Genomic DNA, 23,240 nt, shown 5'->3' with positions numbered 1-23,240 from the left:
TGGGATGTGCTGGAGAAGACTTTACAGAGTGCTGGACTCTTGCATTGATCTTGATCAAAAATTGATGTACCTTTTGATGTAAATAACATAACATATATTTCCATCAAGAGGTGCATAATTTTTTTTTTTTGTACAACTAATATAACGTAGCAGAAGCATAAAAGTACTGCAGTATAGTAAAAAGGTGTTAACATAGTGTCATTGTGGCCATCGCTTAGCAAAAGGGTAGCAAAGTCAGCATGTATTAGTTTTAATGTCAGTGCTATCCCCCAAAGCCGTATGGGGCTGCAAAGGGCCATTACTATTCTATTGTGCATGTGATGGTTTTTGATGCTTCTGCGCGCACCACATCCCACGACTGCCCTCTCAGTACAGTCACTAATCCTGAATGTGTGTGGTTATGAACTGAGTTAATAGGCTTCTCCAAGGACTTTTTAGTGAGAATAGAGTTTAACACTCTGCTTGAGACAGGATTAATTATACACAGTTGAGCTACCAGTGCTGAGAAACGAAAGAAGCAGGCCGTGCTCGGTGTGTGTGCATCTGTGTTCTGATTCACAGGCTCCCTATGCACTATTCACTGCTTCCTGCGTACTGACTAGGAGATATCTGCAGAAGTTAAATTTTTAGGCTCTAATGACAAAATATACTTGTGTAAATAAATATAGATAGGATAAATGTACAATCTACAATCAGACAAATGGCAATTTATTTATGATATGTATGTGTAGTCTTGACTATGATAAACTGTCTCTCCACATGTGAACGGATATATTAGCGTACACTATTCCCTATGCTGAATAGCCAGTACACTTTGCAGGGCACTCTCGTGTGCTACTGCCAGTAACTGGTGATGTTAGCTTGTAGAGATGCTAGGCTTTGCTTTCTCAACGTGGAGGGAGGAGTTCATGGAATAATCAAACAGGCAGTTTCCTACACTGGAGGGCGGTGAGGAAGAGCTAGAGTGGAGAAAACTAGGTCATTTTAACTTCATGAATGAATTTCTTCCTGACTATCATCTCAGTGGAAAGCAACTGTTTCAATTTCTCTTTCGCCCTCCCCCTCTTGTTTACTCACTCGCTCATTCTCCATCTTTCTGTCATTTCTCCCCACATCACCACAGCTGGGCTCAGTGAAGGGCAACTTGACTGACCCGTTTCTTCCAGCAATGGCAGGGCGGTGTGTGTGTGTGTGTGTGTGTGTTTGTACATGAGTCTATTAGTGTGTCTCTTGCCAACAGCAAGCGCAAGTTATAGTTAATGGGTCAGCATGGGAAGTATGCTAATTTTTAATCTTCCATTAAGCTGGCTGAAGCTATAATTACGTCATCCTCTAGAGACTCTGGATCCCTGTGCGTGTGTGTGCGTGTGGATGTCTTTTTGTTATGTAAAGGACATGACAGGGGTTTATATCAGCTTTGTGGATGAACTCTGTGATACACAGATGAAAAGTCAGCAAGAATGACAAAATGATTTAACTTATCATTCAGAGAAAGATCACAGTACCTCACCCAAGTGACAGAAAGGGGACAGAGTGGCTCGCATTCTCTCAACCATTTTACACACAAACTTGTACACCTTGCAAAAACCTCCCATATACTTCTTCTAGTATAAATTTAGTTGATTATCATTTCTGCTCCCTAACCCTAAATGGGCGTTCACACTGATAAGCATTTACAAAGACAAAGCGCAAATCCAGAACTCAGTCATTTTCAATAAAAGTTAGAACTTTGAAGCAACACGAGCAATAGTGATCATTGCAATGCAAAGAGTTTAAATAAAAAAACAAATGTAAGATAAAATAAAAAAGGTTGCAAATAAATTGTTTGATATTGTTTTTTTTAAATAAAAGAAAGTAAGTTAATTATATATTTTTTGTGAGACAGAAAGTCACAAATATGAGTAATAAAGTTACGACTGTCAGAGATCTAATTGCAATTCTGAGATACAAAATTGCAATGATGAGAAATTAATTTGAAATTGTGAATTATAGTCATATTGAGAAACACAAAATCGCAATTATTGTTTTTTTATTTATTTATTTTTATCTGAGGTGGACATTTATGGAGTCCTGCACACGACATGCAGAGGAAAAACAAGCTATCATCGTCGTGAATTAAGAATTTGTTCCAACAACTTATTTTTCCCCCTCATTTTAGGTGAATGGTTGGCAAGATTTAACTAAAATGAGGGAACAAATTGATAAAACATGGTCACGTAGGTCAATGTACACTGAAAAACATTTGGTGTAGGATTTCCTTTGAAACAATCTTCACTCATAAATTGCTAGTTGTCGCAATCCTCATTCACCAGACCAGTCACCTCAGCATACTACGTTTCCCATAATCCTCTCTGGCTACCACCTGTGCACACTCAACAATCACCACACCTGTCTGCCATCAGCCTCATCAGTTCCTCCATAAAAGCCAGCACCAAATACACATAAGTGGTCTGGTCTTGTTGGTCATCCCTGAACACCGACCTGTGGATACTTACCTGTGTGATCCTGTAACAGATAAGAACAGTCATTTCCCTTCCAGGATCACCACATTGATCATCTTTTCAGTTACTCACCTGTTTACATCCCGTGTGTCTCTCAATAAACTCTGTTTGGATTTTACCTGTCAGCATTCTTCTGTGACACTAGTACATTTCACAAATAATTACAAATCAGCAAAACACCAAGTTACACATTGAATTAAATTTTGAAGTAGAAAGACTGAATAGTATTTTCTTGTAAGACATATTCCAATAATCTTTGTTTTATGGAAATATAATTTTTTACATTGAGTATATATTTCTGATATATATTTTTTTTCCACACATGTGCAGGCCTCTGTAAAAAAATGTGTGAAGTTAAAGATAGTGTTTCAGATTTTTTTTTTTTTTATGATATTTGAACTAAAACATAAAAATATGTTTGGAAAAATAGTACTGATATTGTTTAGAAAATTAATAGGTCTCAATTTTTATGGTTGGTGCCGATGCCCTCTGCTGCATACGGCATACAAATCATTATGTCTATGGAAAGTCCCCATAAAACATGGAAACCTCTGTGTGTGTGTTATAAATGAGTTTGTGACACGACAAAATATAGGGCACTGTGTTCCCGAGGACAGCAGGTGCGTGCTGTACCTTCCTCTCACAGCACATCCATCTCTTTCTCTCTCTCTCTCTCTCTCTCTCTTTGAAGCAGAAACCTTCTCATGATGTTGTTTCCCATCAGAGGATGTAGCAAATGCCCCATCTCTTATCTAGTATTACACCGCTGATTTAATATAGATGTTTATCTGTGTTTGTATTTGTACGATAATGCACTTATATTGATTTCCCTCTAAATTAGAGGTGAAATAGTCTCGCCAATGAGATATGCATCACAGATATACGCCTATAGGGACGCCACATGTCATTAAGTTTAATACGATAACACTGGTTATGATTTATTACGGTTTTGCATGTATGTCACTAGCTCTGTCTCTCTATCAGTGCTATATGTAGGACATACATGTTCCCCTGACACTAGGTCAGCATAACACTCACTAACATACACATGCAAGCCATCACACATGCTCACGTTCACAGGGATCTGATGGAGGAAGAAATAGGAATATAATCAGAGGTGTGTAGAGTACCACATTTTTTAAAAATATGGTACTACTACTACATTTCCATGTTTTTGGACGTGTATCAAGCAATACCATGGTAGATATCAACGTTCCATGGTTTTACCATCTGATACCATCACTGTACCATGGTACGAAATGAGATATAATTAGATGTACTGAATTATTTTTACTAAAATAATTATTATTATTTTGTATGTACCGTTATACCATGTTTTTTGGATGGTAAGTCCATAGTATACTTTGAAGTACAGCATGGTAGTCAATCAGTACTATGATATATATCAAAGTACCATGGTTTTACCATCTACTATTATTGTACCATGGTATCACCATCGTTTGAGTAGAAAAAGGAAAGACAGATGGAGAGAGAATTTTCTATAATACTGTGTTTTTTGGTACTATGTTAATGACTGTATTGAAGTTCCTTGTATGTAAAAATACCATGTATGTGAATATGGTATTCATTCAGTAATGTGGTAAATCACAATGATTTTACCATCTGATACTATCATGGCAAAACCATGGTATTTTTTGTATTAGGAATCATATGGAGTGTATATAAAAAGAGGTATATAATAGATATACGTAGAGTACCATGTATAACCATTTTTTTCATACATGTACCATGGTTATACCATGTTTTTTTGACATCTAACATGGTAATTCCATTGTATATGAAATACCTTGTATATATCATTGGATATGAGTGAGTTAGTCAATCAGTATGATATATATATATAGTACCCTGGTTTGATCATCTAATGCCGTCATTGTACCATGGTATCGTCACAGTAAAGGTAGAAAAAGGAGAGATGGAGAGAGAATTTTCTATAGCATGAAATTAAACAGGAAGTAGAAAAGAGGGCGGGTCTATGAGAAAGGGAATACATAAACAAGTGAGATAAAAGACAGGATAGTAATGAGCAAAACAAGAAATGGTGCCAAAGTGGGGAGGGAAATGAAGGCACGAGAGTAAAGGAGGGATGAGAGATGGAGGGAGTGTAGTGTGGGAGCTCAGGGGAGAGAGAGAGAGAGAGAGAGGAGAGAAGGAGGGTAGATGCTGAGCTTTGAGGCTCCTCTGGAGGAATAATCTTTGGCCCTTAGTGTGGTGGAAATACCACAGAGCCTCAAGCTAATGCGTCAAACTCAAAAACACTATCTCTGTCTTTCTGTATACATCATTACTCGGATATCAAGACATTATGATCCTATATGAATTTAAATGCACGCTCTGGGCACGACATTAAAGCAGAAAAGAGAACAAATGTATTGCGAAAAAAGAGGTCATCATCATCATATTCATCAGCATTTTAGAATGATTTATGAAGGATCATGTGACACAAGACTGGAGTAAAAATTCAGCTTTGCATCGCAGGAAGAATTGCGTTTTAAAACATATTTTGTTATTTATATATTTTGATCAAATAGTGAGAATTAGAGACTTGCTCTTTCTGACTGTAAACTTTTAAACAGTGTAGTGTATATTAGTAAACTACAAAATGAGGCTACACATGTTTGAGGCTGAATACACTGAAAAGGATGATGTGCTGTATATAGTACAGTGAGTTTGGCTGCGTTTCAAATTTCACCGCAAAGAGCCGGTTGATGTTTTAAGGGTTAATGCACTCCAAATGAGGTTTCTGAACGTTGTAAAATGAGGTCAAGTGCTCGAGTGGAGTTAGGTATGTTGTAATGTGTGCTTCTGTTTTGAATTGGAAAGAAAAGCACTTCGAAAGCTAAGCTCTCTGAGTGAGATCAGTTAAGATCAAGTTAAGGGTTAAGGGAAGGGTAATGTGTGAGGAAATGAGTGTGTGTGTGGAATAGTAAAGTCCGTTGGGGCGTTTGCTCACTGTATAATATAAAACAGCCTAGACCAGCACATTTAGTTTAAAGGGTGTGCGTGAAAATTTTGTCTGCATAAGCTTACAATAGAACTATGTGTGTGTATACATGATTTGTTCCACCAGTGGAACATTATATCACTTCATCTTTGTGTGTGTGTTGTGTATGCGCATCACGACTCAAGTCTCCTGCTTGTCGACCTTGTAGCCGTGAACTTGTTTATGAAAGGCATCATCTGTGTTTTGGTTGATTCTGTCTGAAGCTGTCGCCACCGGTAAAACACTTAGGCCTGGACTGTTGCCCATGGCAACGGTTGCCCCTGTTCATATGACACTGCAGCCGGCGAGCAACCAATGAGAGTGTTTTGCTGGCTCAGGGTGACCAGTCAGAGGAGGAGAAAGAGTTGATGTCACTTGTTCTTAGAAAGATAGATTACAGGTGTCTGTGATGTTAAGAGCCATTTTCTGTTATGTAAAAAGACTGCACTGACTCATTACAGTGTACAAGTGTGCATCAAGCCCTTCTCAAAGCAAGTCAGTCCACTCGACGGCCACCTCGGTAATGCTATTTTCTGCCGTAACTGTCATTGACACTAAGAGGAGCACTTATAACCAAGTATTCAGAAAAAAAGAAATATATATACACACACACACACACACACACACACATACATACATATATATATATATATATATATATATATACTTTGAAGTGCACTGTGAAGTCTCTTATTATCAAAACAGTATACAGCAACATTGTAAAATATTACAATTTAAAATAATTGTTTTCTAAAATATAAGTTATTCCTGTGATGGCAGCAGCCACTACTTTGATGAATAGAAGCTTCAAAAGATCAGCATTTAAACTACATTTTTGGTAACAAATGTAAAAGTCTTTACTGTCACTTTTATACAGTATAAAATTCCATGTAAAATCTGATACAAATATATACATTTTACCTTTTCAGATTAGGCTATAAAACTATATATTTTTTATTTTTTTCTAGAACAAAGCTTGACATAAAGCAAAAAAACAAGATTTCCTTTACTACTGTTAACAAGTTGAATGATTTCTTTGTTTCGCCCCTGCTGTCTGTAGGTGTACAGTGCATTTCTTTGTTTGTATGCATATATGTTCATATAGTATAAAATATGTACCACCTTTCCTGTCTATCTCTTCTGTGTGATGTGGACTGCAGAGAGGAAGAGGGTTTGGTGTGTGTGTGTGTGTGTGTGTGTGTGTGTGTGTGGAGCTCTGCATGTGTAATGATCCATGGGAATAAGGCATGCATGAAAGAGATGGCAGAACAGAGGGGATTTGCATATAATAGTGAAGTGATGAGAAAAAATAAAGATGCAACTTTTCTCAGTCTTGTAATGCATGTTTTTTTGTTAAGAAAAAAAATCATGTTGATTGTAGTCATCTTTCACAATAATAAAACGTATTACTAAAATAGAAAATATATATTAAAATAGAAAACAATGATTTTAAATTGTAATATTCACAATAATATTTCACAATTTTACTGTGATGTTTATATGGATGATGTGCTTACCGTATATTATAAGAATATTAAGCAGCATAGCAATTTTTTGAGCAACAGATCAGCATATTAGAATGTTTCTGAAGGATCATGTGACATCATGAGGAATAATTGCCATCACAGGAATAAATAAAACTTTGAAATATATTAAAATAGAAAAAAGTTATTTTAAATTACAATAATATTTCACAAAATAAAACTTTAAAATATGTCATTGTCATATTTCACAGTATTACTGTGATGTTTATATGGTCGATGTGCTTACATAATTGAGAGGGAGAAAGAGTGAGAGAACAGGACAGGAGAGTGATCTAATCAACAAAAAGGTACCAAAGGATGGGGGGGGGGACATACTTGCATTGCATTATGAATTGCATTCGGACACATTTCCAAACGCAAGCATGCATATACAGTAGCTAAAAACATTAGGGCCAGATTTACTAAACAGGGCAAATTAGCGTGAGAGCAATTCAAATAAAGCGCAGATGGGAGTGGAAAGTTCTGCGCGTGAATGACTTACATTCTGAATGTCAATTAAAGAACACAGGAAATCTGCCAGTTAGTGTCTGCTTAAAAACGTGCTCCTTTTGGGCTGTAAATAATGGCGCAAATACCAATAAATTGACGAGCACAAACCTTAGTTAAATCACCTTGCGTGATTCATTTCAATACTCTCCTCCCATCAATTTTGCATCTGAAAGGGAAACTCCTACAAATGCATATGCAATAAGGTCAGCCGCAAAAATAACCCTGTCCACGCCTTTTCAGCGCTCATTTTTTTTGAAAATCCTGACAACAGATTTTTAACGCATAGAGAGGGTTTGCGCTGGTTCAAGCTGTTAGTAAATCTGGCCCTTAGTGTTAACATATTACATATACACAAATATTTACCATCACATTTGTCTGTTTCCTTCCCGCTCTTCCCCGTGCTGAGCCCAGTGTTGACGGTCTCAGAGGAAGTGCTGAGTTTGGTGTTGGGATCTCGTCTGGGTTTGGGCGGGGGCTGTTTTCGTGAGGTGGGACTCCCCTCCTCCTCTCCCCCTCCCACCGAGTGCAGAGACTGTGAGCGTACGGTGAAGCCCAGGCCGCAGGGAGGAGGAACGCGGTCCTGAGGGGCCGGCATCGTCATGAAGCCCATACGAAAGTGTTTGCCTGCGTATCCCCCTCCTTCTGTCGCACGGGCCACATCCTCACCAATCCTGAAGAGAGATTGGCTTTATTTTAGCATTTCACAAAGTATTACATTTGCATCCAGCCATGGCTCCGCCCATCTATGAACTTTTGACCCCATATACTTGATGAAACCTAGATGGATTTCAGCATCCATCAGACCACCGTTCCAGTATAGAGAAAATGTTTTCGTTTCTTGCTTCAAAACGACCGAACACCAGTACAGATGTTAGTATTCTGTACTAATCCAACATTCATTAATGTGAATAAAGAATACAGCACACAAACAAACATGAACATAGTACAGGTCAGAGCATTGGTGTTGAGATTTAGGACCAGAAAAATCCTCATGCAAATGAAATTGAGAAGGTAGGCTATGTGTTGTGGTCTATTAAACCCTGAACTGAACTTGTATCATACTATGCAATGCTATGCTATGCTATGCTATGCTACACTACACTACACTACACTACACTATACTATACTATTCTATACTATGCTATATACATACATTTTTACACCACCGTTCAAAAGTTTGGGGTAAGTTTTCTATAAAGAAATTAACTTTTGTTCAGCAAGGATACCTTAAATTGATCAAAAGTGACTATAAACACATTTATAATGTTACAAAAGATTTCTATTTTTAAATACATTTTGTTCTTTTGAACATTCATCAAAGAATCCTGAAATAAAAAAAGTGCCATATCTATTTTCAGCATCAAATCATCATATTAGAATGGTTTCTGAAGGATCATGTGACACTGAAGACTGAAGTAATGATGTTGAAAACTAAACTTTGTCATCACAGGAATAAATTACATTTTAAAATATATTAAAGTAGAAAACAGTTATTTTAAATCGTAATAACATTTCACAATATTACTGACTTTGCTGTATTTTTAATGAAATAACTGCAGTCTTGGTGAGCACCAGAGATAAGAAAATCTTACCTATCGCATTAAGCAATACATATGTGGCAAAATATTCCACGTTTTAAATGTAAGAATGTTACTGAGGAAAGGCGAATTCACTTCATCCATCTATCTGTTCCCTCATAACTTCATGAATCTATCTTGCCTAAAAGTCATTTCTGCATAATCCAATTCAGAGCAATTTGGCTGGATTTTAAGATGATTTCTGCGCCGAATATCCCATAAAAATTGAGTTACTTTCATCTGTCTGTTCATGAGAAAGAGTGTGAGCGAGCAAGAGAGAGAGGGAGAGAGAGAGAGAGAGAGAGAGAGAAAAGGGGGCAGTCAGTTCAATTGCTGTCTCTCAAATTCTCTCTCTCTCTCTCTCTGAGGAAAACTAATCATACTAAAGGGCAGACAGGATTTACTCACGTTGTCTTTAAGTAACCATTCACTCACTCTCACACACACACACACACACACACACACACACACACACACACACACACACACACACACACAGCGAGTGTGTAATCAGAGGGGAGGGTGTGGTGCTGTGGTGGCTCATAAAGAATGATTGAGAGTCTGTCTGCCAACTTCACTGCACCACCGTCCCTCATCTCTCCACATCCTCTCTCTCGTTCTCTATTTCCATCCTTTCATTCATGTGTTGTCACACAGTAAAAAATAATATGATCAATAAGTTATGACAACATATGTTTTTACATTGCTTTAACTCATCAAAATAAGTCAAGCAATTGTCAACTTTATTTTATAAGTTATACAAGAATCAACTCATTGTTTAAAGTCAGTTTAATGCAATTTAAGTTGAAATGACTCGAACATCCAAGTTGATTGTACTTAATTTAAGGCAGCAACATTTTTTTGCAGTGCATCTCTCTCGTCTTTCTTGCACAGTCTGCAAATTTTCCCTCCCTTTCAGTTGTCACACTTCACACACACGTCTTGAGTGGCGAATCATTTGTAGTCACGCCTTTTTTCCACATCTCTTTTCACGTTACATTAAAATGCTGATTATGCCGATTAATGTGATTAAACAATTAACATTGCAATGCCCATGAAAAAAAACGAATCGAGGTTTCAGTTGAAAGACTATACGCCAGCAAACAGTCTCGTACCTTCAAAAAAATGTCTTTGTCCACCACTATTACACACTCAAAAAGTTTTTTTTTTTTTTAAATGAATTAATAGGTTTTATTCAGCAAGGATGCCTAAGTGACAGTACAGACTTTTATAATATTACTAAATATTTTGATTTCAAATAAATGCTGTTCTTTTGAACTTTGCAAAGAATGCTAAAAAATGTGTCATGGTTTCCATAAAAATATTAAGCAGCACAACTATTTGCAACATTGATAATAATAATAAATGTTTCTTGAGCAGAAAATCAACATTAGAATGGTCAGCACTGGCTTTTAAGTGTGCTTTAGAAAGAAAATGTGCCTATTGATTTCTGAAGGATCATGTGACACTGAAGACTGGAGTAATGATGCTGAAAATGCAGCTTTAACATCACAGGAATAAATGACATTTTACAGATATATTCAAAGAGTAGATGGTTATTTTAAATTGTAATAATATTTCACAATATTACTGTCTAAATTAAAAGTACCAATCCAAAACTTTTGAACGGTGGTGTACACTAGTCTGCTATTTTGTATTACAGAAAGAGCCTAAAAAACAAGTATGTTGTCCTTCAAACCCCCCTGTTTTAAAAGCCTACACATTCCTCTTTTATCCTCAGAAAAATATGCTGCATCATTTCAGTTAGACTAGCTCATTATGGTGACTCGATCACCTCACTGATGGATGTTCACATTAGCACACTACTGTATAGTGCTTACTATTCCTGCTGACAACACCAGCTTAGACCAGCATGAACTCCTACAGTATGTTGGTCCAGGCTAGTTTATAATGACTAGTTTGGTGCTTGTCTGTGTGCGTATGAGTGTGAGGTTTCGCCTAGATTGTGTGGAGCAAATTTCCCCACAAGGTAGTAAAACCAGAAATCACTTAAATTGTGGGAAGCAGCTAATGAAAAATAGCTTAATAAACATAATAAATAATGTCTTAATGAAAATGCTGAAAGGTTTGTGTGCGGGATTAAGGGTAGGGTTAGGGGATATAAAATATCATTCACTCAGTATAATTCAATATATGGATTTATATGGAAAGTCTCTTCCATTACAGAATGTCAAACGTGTGTATGTGAAGGGTTAAAGGTCATGAGAGTAGCAGTTAAGCTTGGATTTAAAGAGTTAGCAGTGACTATAGTTTGCCTGTATACGTAGATACAGAGTATGCACTGATTTTTGCATGCTACAATGAACACGAAATATGATGAAAATTTGTATGAAATATTGTACACACATACATGCATCTGATCTATTAACAGTATTGACGGTTTTGTATCTTTCTGTTTCAAACACAAACTAGTCTCTATGGACGCAGAGAGAAGCAGGTGTGCCGCTCTGTATGCTGTGTGTGTGTGTGTGTGTGTGTGCAGTACTGTGTTATGTTTGTCTGTATTGATCAGAGCTCAGTAAATAAACTTCTGTCTTTGCCTGTCCAGCGGTTCACACCCATCAGCCCTGCTCTAATACATCAACCTCTCATCCTTGTCTCCAATCTTTATCCTGCAATATTTTTTCCTTGCATGCTTTGAGTCATTTTTAAATATTTTTGTCAGCCTCTCTCTTTCTTTTCCACCCCTTTCACCTTTTTTGTCTTGCCTTTTCATCCAGAGACAGCTCTCTTAAGTAATATGACTGTTTTCCTCTCTCATCCTTCTATCATGCATCAAAGTGACCTTTTCTTGACCTTCACTGATATGTTAATGCCAATGTTATTGATCTAAGGATGTCTGTAGATTGTTTCCTCAAAGATGTTTACGTCAGGTCGTAGGGACACTGTTTATGGCAGTGTAGACGATACCATTGACTGCGGTTTCGGTTAGACACTAAATTGCTTTCAGGGCTTCTGGCTGCTGCTATGGCAACCATGTCAAAACTATTTCCAGGCAATTTATTGAACATGAATTGTCATTAATATCTGGAAAGCTGTGTTAGACAGTTCACCCACTCCCTCTACAATACAGTAAAGATGCACACATGTACAAACACACACATGTACACACACACACACACACACACAACTACTACTACTACTACTACTATGATGAATCTAACAACTGTCAAGAAATGTCCAGGTTATTATTTATCCCAAAATAAAAAAATAAATTATATTTTTAAATTATATAAGGACGACTTACTTGAGCAGGACGTTTCTCGGTGATACGGTACTCAGTTTGTCGTAAATTATGAGATGTTGCAACTGTAATTCCTCACCAGAGCACAAAACTGTGTCTTCTCGACATGTACACAACACGATGCTATAGTGTTTTAGGGCAGGTCAAAGTAGACGTTGTTTGAGGGCAGCCAATGAAGACCATAGACTATTACTAGTAGAAGACTAGGCTAGTGGTCATAGTACCCAAGCACCAGCGTCACTGGATGGACAAGACTAACCGCCAGTGTTATGGATCCACAACTGAGGTCAGTGCGAGCGGCGAGTAGGTCTAGTTCAGTGGTCCCAAGTCCAAGTCTGGTGGTCCCGGCAGTCATCCCATTATCCACAGTGCTTCTGGTAGACCACCGCTTATGAACTCTCTTCCTGCCATGTCATGCCCATTGGAGGCCGTTCCACTGTCTATGCCCCATGTCACTGATAGAAGGACTTGCCCAGGTTCTTGCTCCACCAGCACTGCCCTGATGGTTTCCATCTCCACTGGCCTCACCACGACCACCTGATTTTCCATCTTTTGGTCCTTCACCCCATCTTCCAGACTCACCACTGCTCCACGGCCTCATCCTCTTCATGGGCCTGGCTCTCCATTCCTCCCCCTGGACCTCCTCTGCTCCGCCACCCTACTGGACTTTTTGTGTCTTGTTTGGCCATCTTGTTCATGTCATGTGATTCTCTTGTTCCTCAAGTGATCATGTCATGTGCTGCCCTTAATTGGTTCATGTGTTATGTTTTCATTGATTGTTCTAGTCGTGTGGTTCTCTTTTCTGTTTTGTCATTGGCTCATTGTTCATTGCTTTCAGATGTGTCTTAAGTCATTAGTGATGTGATATAGCCCTCATATTCCCATTGTCTGGTGTCAAGCTTTGTTTCTGTATCTGCTGTTTTGTGACTTTGGGCCCTATTTTAACGATTTAAGCGCATGGTCTAAAGCGCAGGGCGCAAGTTCACTTAGGGTGTGTCCGAATCCACTTTTGCTAGTTTAACAACAGGAAAAATGGTCGGTGCACCAGGCGCATGGTCTAAAGGGTTGTCCCTGTTCTCATAATGAGTAATGGGTGTGTTTTGGGATTTACGTGCGTTAAACCAATCAGAGTCTCATCTCCCATTCCCTTTAAATGCCAGTTGCGCTCACGCCATGGCAGATTCACTATTTACATGACGGAATTTGATAGTGGAAAGGCCGAAACCGTCTCCAGAGCGCAAACGGAACTACTCGTGCGCGAGGTAAAAGTTCACAAGCAGACCATCTACGGGACAAGCCGGATTCCACCATATTTTTATGTACACAATAATAATTTTTTACATTGTAATCCTTTTTATTTTAATATTTGGTGTGCTGCTGTGCGTCCCTGTGTGTTTAATAAACAGAGTGTATGTGCGTTGTGGACCCGCTTATAGGCGCACATTACTAACGCCTCTTTAAATAACACAAAAAATATTGCGCCATTGACTTTAGACCAGGTTTCAGTTGGTCAATGGCACAGTCTATTTCTGTTGCCTCAAAATAGCCAACAATGCGCCAGAACACACCTCATTTTCAGACCAGCACGCCCATGGGCGCACAAATGGGCGCAAATGCATTTGCTATTTAAACAACGTGGTGCAGGACATGAAAATGATAACTGCGTCGGACTGAAACTAGCAAAAAACACTTGCATCGCGCCGGGTGTAAGATAGGGCCCTTTATGTTTGTTAAAGTTAAGTTAATGGTTTAAGTCAAGTCTTTGTTTAATTTGCATTTGTTTTGATCAAGTTTTGTTAAATAAATCTGAGAATGGGTTCAGTTCAACTTGCCTCCAGTGGATTCATTACCTTTATTATTATTTTGAGTTTACAAAATGAATTTTTTTATTACTTCATTACTTCATTACAGTAATGATATAAAAATTGTTAATGTTATGAAAATGAATTTTTTCATATTGGAAAAAAAGCTTAATTATCCTAAAATACATTTAATTAATGTATAATAATTTCTTATTTTCAGGGTAAAATATAACCTGGACATTTCTTTGTGAGATTCACCAACCTGTTTTAACACCACAACAAAGAAAGTTTGCTTGTCTTAATTGAAGTATGGTATAGAAAAACTCATAATACATACTTGTATACATAATTGTTTGCTTATAGAGAAACATTCGTAGGTGTATCTATAGAACATTTTGTGCATATAAATTCATATTCATTTCCCAATCCAATCATATTCAAATTCATTTTAAGCCTCATCAACATGCACACACACACACATATATGAGAGTGAGGTGAGTTATAACAGGATTGATAGTATTATGTAGGTCCCTTAAGGCCATCAGATCCAGATATTCCATTGTGTGTCCTTGAATGGGTTTTTCTATGTGTGTGATAACAGTTGAGTGACACATACAAACCTGGTTTTTGTTGTGTGTTTCAAGGGAGTGTGTGCATGTGTCCTCAGGGGCCAGCAGTCTAAATTTAGAGAGAGGGAGACGAGGACCAAGCCCACTGTTGCCATAGAAACTCACCCCTCTGTCTCCATGGTGACAGACCCTGTTTTTTCCCTCTCCAGTCTAAGGAGGTGTGACTTTAGGCCCTCCCACTGTCAGTGTTCATATGTGTGTGTTTTGATCCTCTTTCATGAGTTATATTAATGAAATTTCATCTGCATTCTGTAATCCTGATAGTTTAATCTCACTAAAACGCCTCCAAGAGAGAGAAAACCACAGATGAACTCGATCACTCAGTGTGTGTGTGTGTGTGTGTGTGTGTCATTGACCTCCTCTCCTCATGAAGAACACCCCACTTACGCCCCATTCCTGTTGTAAGAGGACCCAAGCTGTATGAAAAGAGGGCAACCACTCAGACCTCTCAGAGAGATGCTAAAGAGGAGGAAAGAATTTGAGGTTCGATTACAGGGTACAAACAGGAGGAAATGTAGGGTTAAAGGGGAAAATGAGGGGGTTGAGAGGACAAGTTGCTGATAAAGAGAGAGCGGAAGGATAAAAGTGGAATGAAGCAGGCAGGCAGAGTAAAGGAATGTGAAATGAAAGTCAAGTCAAATTAAATAGCGCTTGTTTCATGATGTTGTTTATAATATCTTAATATCTTCATGCCTTATTAGGGGTGAGATTTCGGACTATAGTCTCAATCGGGGTTACGCAGACGTGACGTTCCCGTGCTGCGCCGTCACGAAAGCTTATCATTTCAATTAATTTTTAAGCCTTGTGGTTTAAAAACAAGTGATTTTAAACCATTCAAGCACAATAAGCAGCAAAAGAGAACTCATTTTTGTTTCGGAGCGCACACACCTGAAATGCACGCACATAAAGCCGCTGTTCATACAGTTCTTTTTGACGCCTTTGACACTTGTACGGTCAAATACACACACTTACGTGTCAAAATCCATTGTAGTTCTACTGTAGTTTTTTGTCCTATTGACTGTTTACTTGTCTTTAGTAAGCTTGACAGTTCATTTTCTTTTTTTACTTATGTTAGTTAGGCTAGTATTAGTTTTTTTAGTATTTGTGATATTGAAGTTGGAGATTTATGAAATTTCAATGGTATCAACAACAAAAAAACTTTGAATAACGATATATACAGTTATCGTGAAATAAAATTACTCATATCGACCACCCCTAGTTATAGTCACATTTAGTGATATTATAATATAGTTTAAATTTTGCGACGATACAAGCAATCAAGCAGTTGAGATATGCTATAGTATATATCTCCCTATGCAAGTACACTGTATTTATGTGGATCAAGTTGAGCATACTTGTATATCCAACTTATATCCCAAAAATCAGGCTGTTGAGATTATTTGCTAGTATATATCGCTATGTGAATGTACTGTATATATGTGAATAATATATATCCAACTTGAGAGCTGTGTGATAAAACAGTTTACATTTTGTGACGATATAAACAATCGAGATTTGTTTGCCGAGATTTCCTATAATTACACTTGGATATATATTATTTGAATATCAGTTAATATAATTTAATAAGCTTTTCCCCTCAGAAATACATCACTGCTGAAGTAAAATAGGTTGCATACATCATTTTGTGGATCCAAATTTAGCTACATAGAAGTCAAAATAACAATAAAGGAGAATACAAATGCAGTGGAATATAATTACACACACACACTTACACCTCGGGCCGCTGTTAGATAAATCAGAGCATCCTTTTGTGTCTGTCTTTTATTAGATTGGCTGAAATGTCTGTTCTAAATTACTCTCTGTCACTCTCTTTTCACAGACACACACACACCATAATGGCCAAAGGTTTTCATTGACTCTGTGTTTGTCTCTCTAATATCCAGCTATTTCCTCATTGACTTTATGAGCTCAGGACCAGTGACCTTTATCTCCCTGCCTCTCTCACTCGCTCTCTCTCTCTGCACATGTGGCCGACAAACAAATCTCAAAAAAAGAGCACAACATACTAGTGGCATTAATATTAACTAGACGTTTACATTTTCTTAAGAAATTGTGAGTGGTGCTTGTTCATTAAGAAACTCACTGACATTATGTCGAGGTGCAATGTATTTGTTAAAGAAGCGGGGCCAACTTGGGGGCCTCAGGATGACTTAAAAATATTTAAATTAATCAATTATTATTAATATATTCTAAATAATCTAACTCTAATATATGTTCATTTAATATATCAATAAAAAAGTTAGCATATATGCGTGTCGGACAACAGGGGCCTTCAAGTTAAAAAGGTTGAGGCATTCTGGGTGGTTGCTAAGGTGTTGCTAAGGTGTTCTTGGTGGTTGCCAGGTCTCCATGATATTCTAGTTCCTACATATCCTTCAATGTGCATCTCTGGGATATTTCTGCCTATTTTATTGTTTGCCAGGTGAAAATGATAAGTCTGATCACTTTAATGCAAAAACAGTGCAGTACGAGCTGCAGTCTGAATTATATACTTTGATTTAGGGGGTTTGTTCAAATCCCTAAGTATGTACAAGAGTAATAGCCAATAGCATTAATTATGTGCAATATTCACATTTGTATCAGTCTATCTCAAGCCATGAGTGTGTACCTCTTGATAGCTTCCTCCTGCCGTCTCTTCTTCTGGTTTTTCTCCTGTAGGTATGTCCATTGTGTGTGGTTGCGGACGCGGTCGCTCTCTCGAGCGATGTCAGAGGCGTTCTGGATAACCAGCTCGTCATACGGCCTCAGACCACTGTCCTCCACGTACTGTAGGAAACGGGTGCACTCGTCCTCCCCTGAATCCATCCTTCAGCACAGCAGAGAGACTGCCTGAAAGACAGATGAAGAGAGAGAGAGAGACATGAGTGTCTCACACACAATGTCATACTGTCCTCTTGAGAGCTTGTTCTTTATAGAAAAACACAATGAACTTCGGAGGTACAGGTGGGATGTATGCGCACGCACACACACACACACACACACACACACACACACACACACACACACACACACACACACACACACACACACACACACACACACACACACACACACACTAGCATGTGGTTCTCTGGGGAATTTGTTATCCTTTAACACTGAAGAGCATGATTCACTGCAGGGAAAGGGCAAGAGCTAGCACGTTTAACGCACATGTTTACATAGCTATCCAAATGAAGATATAACACAGATTCAGATTATTTATTAATACAGCTAATTATAATTTCTACTGACAAACAAACCCTAATATAATAAAAGCACATTATTCACTTTGTTTGTCTGTCTTATCTTTCCATCCATTGTTCTATCTATCTATCTATTGTTCAGTCCATCCATCCATCCATCCATCCATCGTTCTGTCTGTCTACTTATCACTAACTTCTGGTGACAATTTTGCCCACAAAGTATATACACCGGTTAAGTCAATCCATCCCTTCATCATCTATCCATCTATTGTTCAGTCCATAGAAACTGTAGATAGACATGGATGGAAGGATAGATAAGACAAACAAAATGAATAAAGTGTAAAGTGAATAAAGTGAATGTCTATCTATCATTCAGTCAATCCATCCATCCCTCCATCTATACCTCCATCCATCATCCATCCATTTATTGTTCAGTCAATCCATCCATCCCTTCATCCCTCCATCCATCCATCAATTGTTCAGTCAATCCATTCCTCCATCATCCATCCATCTATTGTTCAGTCAATCCATCCATCCCTCAATCTATACCTCCATCCATCCCTCCATCTATACCTCCATCCATCATCCATCCATTTATTGTTCAGTCAATCCATGCATCCCTTCATCCCTCCATCCATCCATCAATTGTTCAGTCAATCCATTCCTCCATCATCCATCCATCTATTGTTCAGTCAATCCATCCATCCCTCAATCTATACCTCCATCCATCATCCATCCATTTATTGTTCAGTCAATCCATCCATCCGTTCATCCATCCATCAATTGTTCAGTCAATCCATTCCTCCATCATCCATCCATCTATTGTTCAGTCAATCCATCCATCCCTCAATCTATACCTCCATCCATCATCCATCCATTTATTGTTCAGTCAATCCATCCATCCGTTCATCCATCCATCAATTGTTCAGTCAATCCATTCCTCCATCATCCATCCATCTATTGTTCAGTCAATCCATCCATCCCTCCATCTATACCTCCATCCATCTATTGTTCAGTCAATCCATCCATCCCTCCATCTATACCTCCATCCATCATCCATCCATTTATTGTTCAGTCAATCCATCCATCCCTTCATCCATCCATCTATTGTTCAGTCAATCCATCCATCCATCCCTCCATCCATCCATCTATTGTTCAGTCAATCCATCTCTTCATCATCCATCCATCCATCCATCTATTGTTCAGTCAATCCATCTCTTCATCATCCCTTCATCCCTTCATCATCCCTCCATCCATTCATCCATCTATTGTTCAGTCAATCTATCCATCCATCCATCCATCCATCTATTGTTCAGTCAATCCATCTCTTCATCATCCCTCCATCCATCCCTTCATCATCCATCCATCCCTTCATCATCCCTCCATCCATTCATCCATCTATTGTTCAGTCAATCCATCCATCCATCCATCCATCCATCCCTTCATCATCCATACATTTATTGTTCAGTCCATCCACCCATCCATCCTTCTCTCTGTCTACTCATCACTAACTTCTGGGGACAATTTTGCCCACAAAGTATATAAACCGGTTAAGACTAGTAAGATCAGTCAGTTACTTAACATTACATGCAAACAGTAGTAACATCTGGCCCAACATTATGTGCCACTTACAGGTCTTGTTTCATCCTACTGTTTTTTTTTTTTTTTTCTACATGCTCTCAAACACTGTACACTATACATTGATAAATAATTTTCAGCCTGTGGTTGTGTGAGAGAGAGAGAGAGTATGTCAAGTTTATTTTTACAACTTTGGGAAGATCAGTCATCCAGTGCTCTGTTCTCTGTTGTATTATTCAGCATGTCTTAATATAGACTCTGATCTCAGATTGTCTCCCTCTCTCTCAATTCCCTTCCTCAGTCACAATCCCACTTACTCATCTGCCTTTCCTCCATTAAACATCTTCCACACACTTCTTTACACACCCATGAGAGCAAACAAACACACACACGCACACACACACACACCTGCACATGCCCGTAGATGCCAACACAAACACTTTTACTTACACAGGGACACACAGCTGTATACTATAAATGGAATGTGAGGAGAAGGAACTGTGGGTTTCCAGGCAACAGTATCCTAGTGCGCTGACATAATGCAGGAAGCTGGGAACCTAATTCTGTGCTGAAGATGCATTAGTTCCGCTTTACACTGGCAGGCGTGATATCCCTACCATGTGTGTGTGTGTGTGTGTGTGTGTGTGTGTGTCTGATGTAATGCCGAAAGCATGAAACACGATATTCTTCTCCTCTACTCTGTAGATGTTTGCTGCAGATGGATCATGTTTCAGGATTATGTTTTATAACCATTTGTGTATGTGATTGTATGGATTTTAATAAAACATCTAATACTAAGTCTCTTTTTTCAGAGTGATGAGGTGGCAAGATGCCATATTCCCATTGCTGGCACTCACACACACGCACGCATGCACAAAATAGGTCAGCAAGACCACAGCACCACATCAATGGATCTCGGTGAGTAGAGTTTAGCATTCATTTCATTGATCTGTAATTCACCACCACAACATTAACAGTGGCAATTCATAACTAAGGCATAGAAATAGCCTTCAAACACACACAACAGGCCAAATGTAAGTAGATCCAGAACCATTAGAACACAAGACAGTCACTGGAACCATGAAAATACACCAATAACCAATCAGATGTAACGATTTTCACAAGGCACACTCTCATTAGGCATAGCTCGCCCAAAAATGATGTCGTTCCAAACCTATTTGACTGTATTTCTTCTATAGAAAAAAAGAAGATATTCTGAAGAACACTGAGGTTCTAACAACATTTGACTTTCATTTTATGGACCAAAAACACTGGTCATTTTTCACATTCAGAATATCCCCATTTATGTTCCACAGAAATGTCTCTAACAAATAAAGTCAAACAGGTTTAAAATGACATGAGGGTGAGTAAATAACATCATTTTCATTGAATAGTAATTTCACTGAAATTTGTAAGATGGATCTCAAGCTGTACAGATGCCAAAAAAGAGGTTGAATCATGAATGAATCTGGAAATGTTGATGGGAATTGTGGGTAATATGGTGATTTGGATCCCAAACAATCCGCTGATGCTCAGTTTGACTCTTTCTGTCACACGGAAGATGAAGAACTGATGAAGATAAAGAAAAGGACAAGATGTCAATATGAAAAAAAAACTAAAAAAACATCTGGATGGAGACACACACATGGTTACACTCACGGTATCAGTTAATCGGAACAGCTGATCTCCAGGTGTGTTCTGAGTGTGCGTTTCTCAACACAGCACGTTATCGAATCCCCCTGCGGACACGCACACGGCTGACAGACAAGCCCGGCGACAGCGATGTGGCTCGGAGGAAGCAGACACTGCCGTGAGGAGGAGAGAGATGAAGGACATGTCCATCTTTGGCGTTTCCAGAGCTCTGAAGAAAACTGTCCGACCCTTGCCCACCTACGACCGCTCCTGCTGGGCTACGGCCACCAAGGCTGTCCCCTCCCCTACCAAACGCTTCTGGAATGATCCACACCTCCTTTTGGTGGTTGTTTCATCTGCGCTGTCCCCACACACGCGTGGTGTGTGTGTGTGTGTGTGTGTGGGGTGGGCTGCGTGCGGATGCGCGTAGTATGAGCGTGTTCTCCTTTTGCTGGCTGCAGTGTGTGCGTAGAGACGTTAGGCAGCTAAATGCATCGTGTCCTACAATCTCTTTGATCCGTCCTCCCCTGCTGCTGCTGCCGCGGTTGCCGTCACACACACACACACACACACACACATGCGCGTCACACACACGCAGCGATGAACCCAGCTCAGGCGTCAGTAGGCAAGGAGAAGAGCTATAGCATCTGTCTTTTCTTGAAGTTCCTCTATCCTTTTTTTTCCACTGATCTCCTTCCCTCCAGCTCTCTCCAACCCTCACTGCTTACTCACTCCATCCCCTGGTGATCCTCTCTCTCTCTCTCTCTCTCTCTCTCTCTTTCTCTGCAGCCCCTATGTCTCTCAACCAATCGTGTTGCTCGCTTAGAGCTGTCCATGGTTCTGAAAGAAAGAGAGAGAGAGTGAGTTAGAACGGTTGTGTGTGTGACAGTCCTCTCTTGAGGGCATGACCTCTGCCCTTACAATGTTATCACCAGGGCAACTACACTGTCTGATACAAAACACTCAAAAGGCAGTCAAATATGGGTGTATGTATTTGTGTTTTGGTGTTTAATGATGAAGTATGTAATTTCTGCACTAAAAATAATGTCTATTCTCAAACAGGTTTTCTGATTCTGCCATTGGTCGAACAAAGGGGGGTTGCTTCAACCCGTGGGAAAGAAAAACAACCTGCATCAACAGTGTAAAAGTACCCCAATTCTGCCGGAAAACCCACGGCCATGGTAAACAAATGGCTATAAAATATGCTCTAAAATAATATTTTTATGTTGTGTAAGTACATTTTATATCTTTGCTTGCCTCTCCTCTCCTTTCTGTGTATGGAATGAATGTCCATCTGGGGAATTTTGTCCATCAATCACTCGTCCCATGATATTAACACACACTGTACACACACACACACACACACACACACACACACACACACACACACACACACACACACACACACACACACACACACACACACACACACACACACACACACACACACACACACACATAAACTGAGATCAGGATATGCTGATGTCTGTATTCACACACACACACACACACACACACACACACACACACACACACACACACACACACACACACACACACACACACACACACACACACACACACCAGATATGTGTCTCTTTTGTGTTCAGAACTAGCTGACATTAGGAGCTGAATAGAGATAACAGATCACTTTCTTTAGCTGCTGGAGTAAAGGCAGGAGACAAAGACTGCACACGGATAAATGGAGGAGCGAGACACCCACGTTGACTATTCACACACACTTCTTGCTTGAGAATTCTTCAATGTCAATACATGTCACACAAGAAAAGAAAAGAGACTCGCTGAAGAGGCACAGGCACACACACAGAGGAACATATGAGATGAAAAAAGCAATGACTAAAAACAACATGAATATTGTCTTGTAAAGGAGTTAAATGAAACTGAAATGAATCAAATAAATTATCCGAATCCAGATTTATCTATCCATCCATCCATCCATCCATTTGTTATATTTGTCAAATATATATATATATATATATATATTTATTTGACAAA

At 38.9% G+C, this 23,240-nt stretch overlaps 1 protein-coding gene across 2 annotated transcripts in view; it reads right to left on the bottom strand.

The window, feature by feature from the left end:
* Positions 1-21,912, bottom strand: part of nyap2a (neuronal tyrosine-phosphorylated phosphoinositide-3-kinase adaptor 2a) — a 39,479-nt gene extending 17,567 nt beyond the window's left edge. Inside the window, exons 1-3 of one of the 2 annotated variants that reach the window (XM_084418110.1) lie at positions 21,252-21,912; positions 17,441-17,661; positions 7,902-8,209 (exon numbers count right to left, since the gene is read on the bottom strand). In XM_084418110.1, the coding sequence (XP_084274236.1) occupies positions 7,902-8,209; positions 17,441-17,637 (505 nt within the window). In that variant the 5' untranslated portion in view covers positions 17,638-17,661; positions 21,252-21,912. Of the gene's footprint in view, positions 1-7,901; positions 8,210-17,440; positions 17,800-21,251 lie in introns of those variants that run through there. The other variant, XM_084418111.1, reaches the window with a different exon arrangement.
* Positions 21,913-23,240: the final 1,328 nt, after the last annotated feature.

Source organism: Rutilus rutilus (assembly GCF_951802725.1).
Source record: "Rutilus rutilus genome assembly, chromosome: 9".
Lineage (NCBI taxonomy): Eukaryota > Metazoa > Chordata > Actinopteri > Cypriniformes > Leuciscidae > Rutilus > Rutilus rutilus.
Note: the sequence above shows the minus strand (reverse complement) of the source record. Positions and strands in the feature narration are given on the sequence as shown.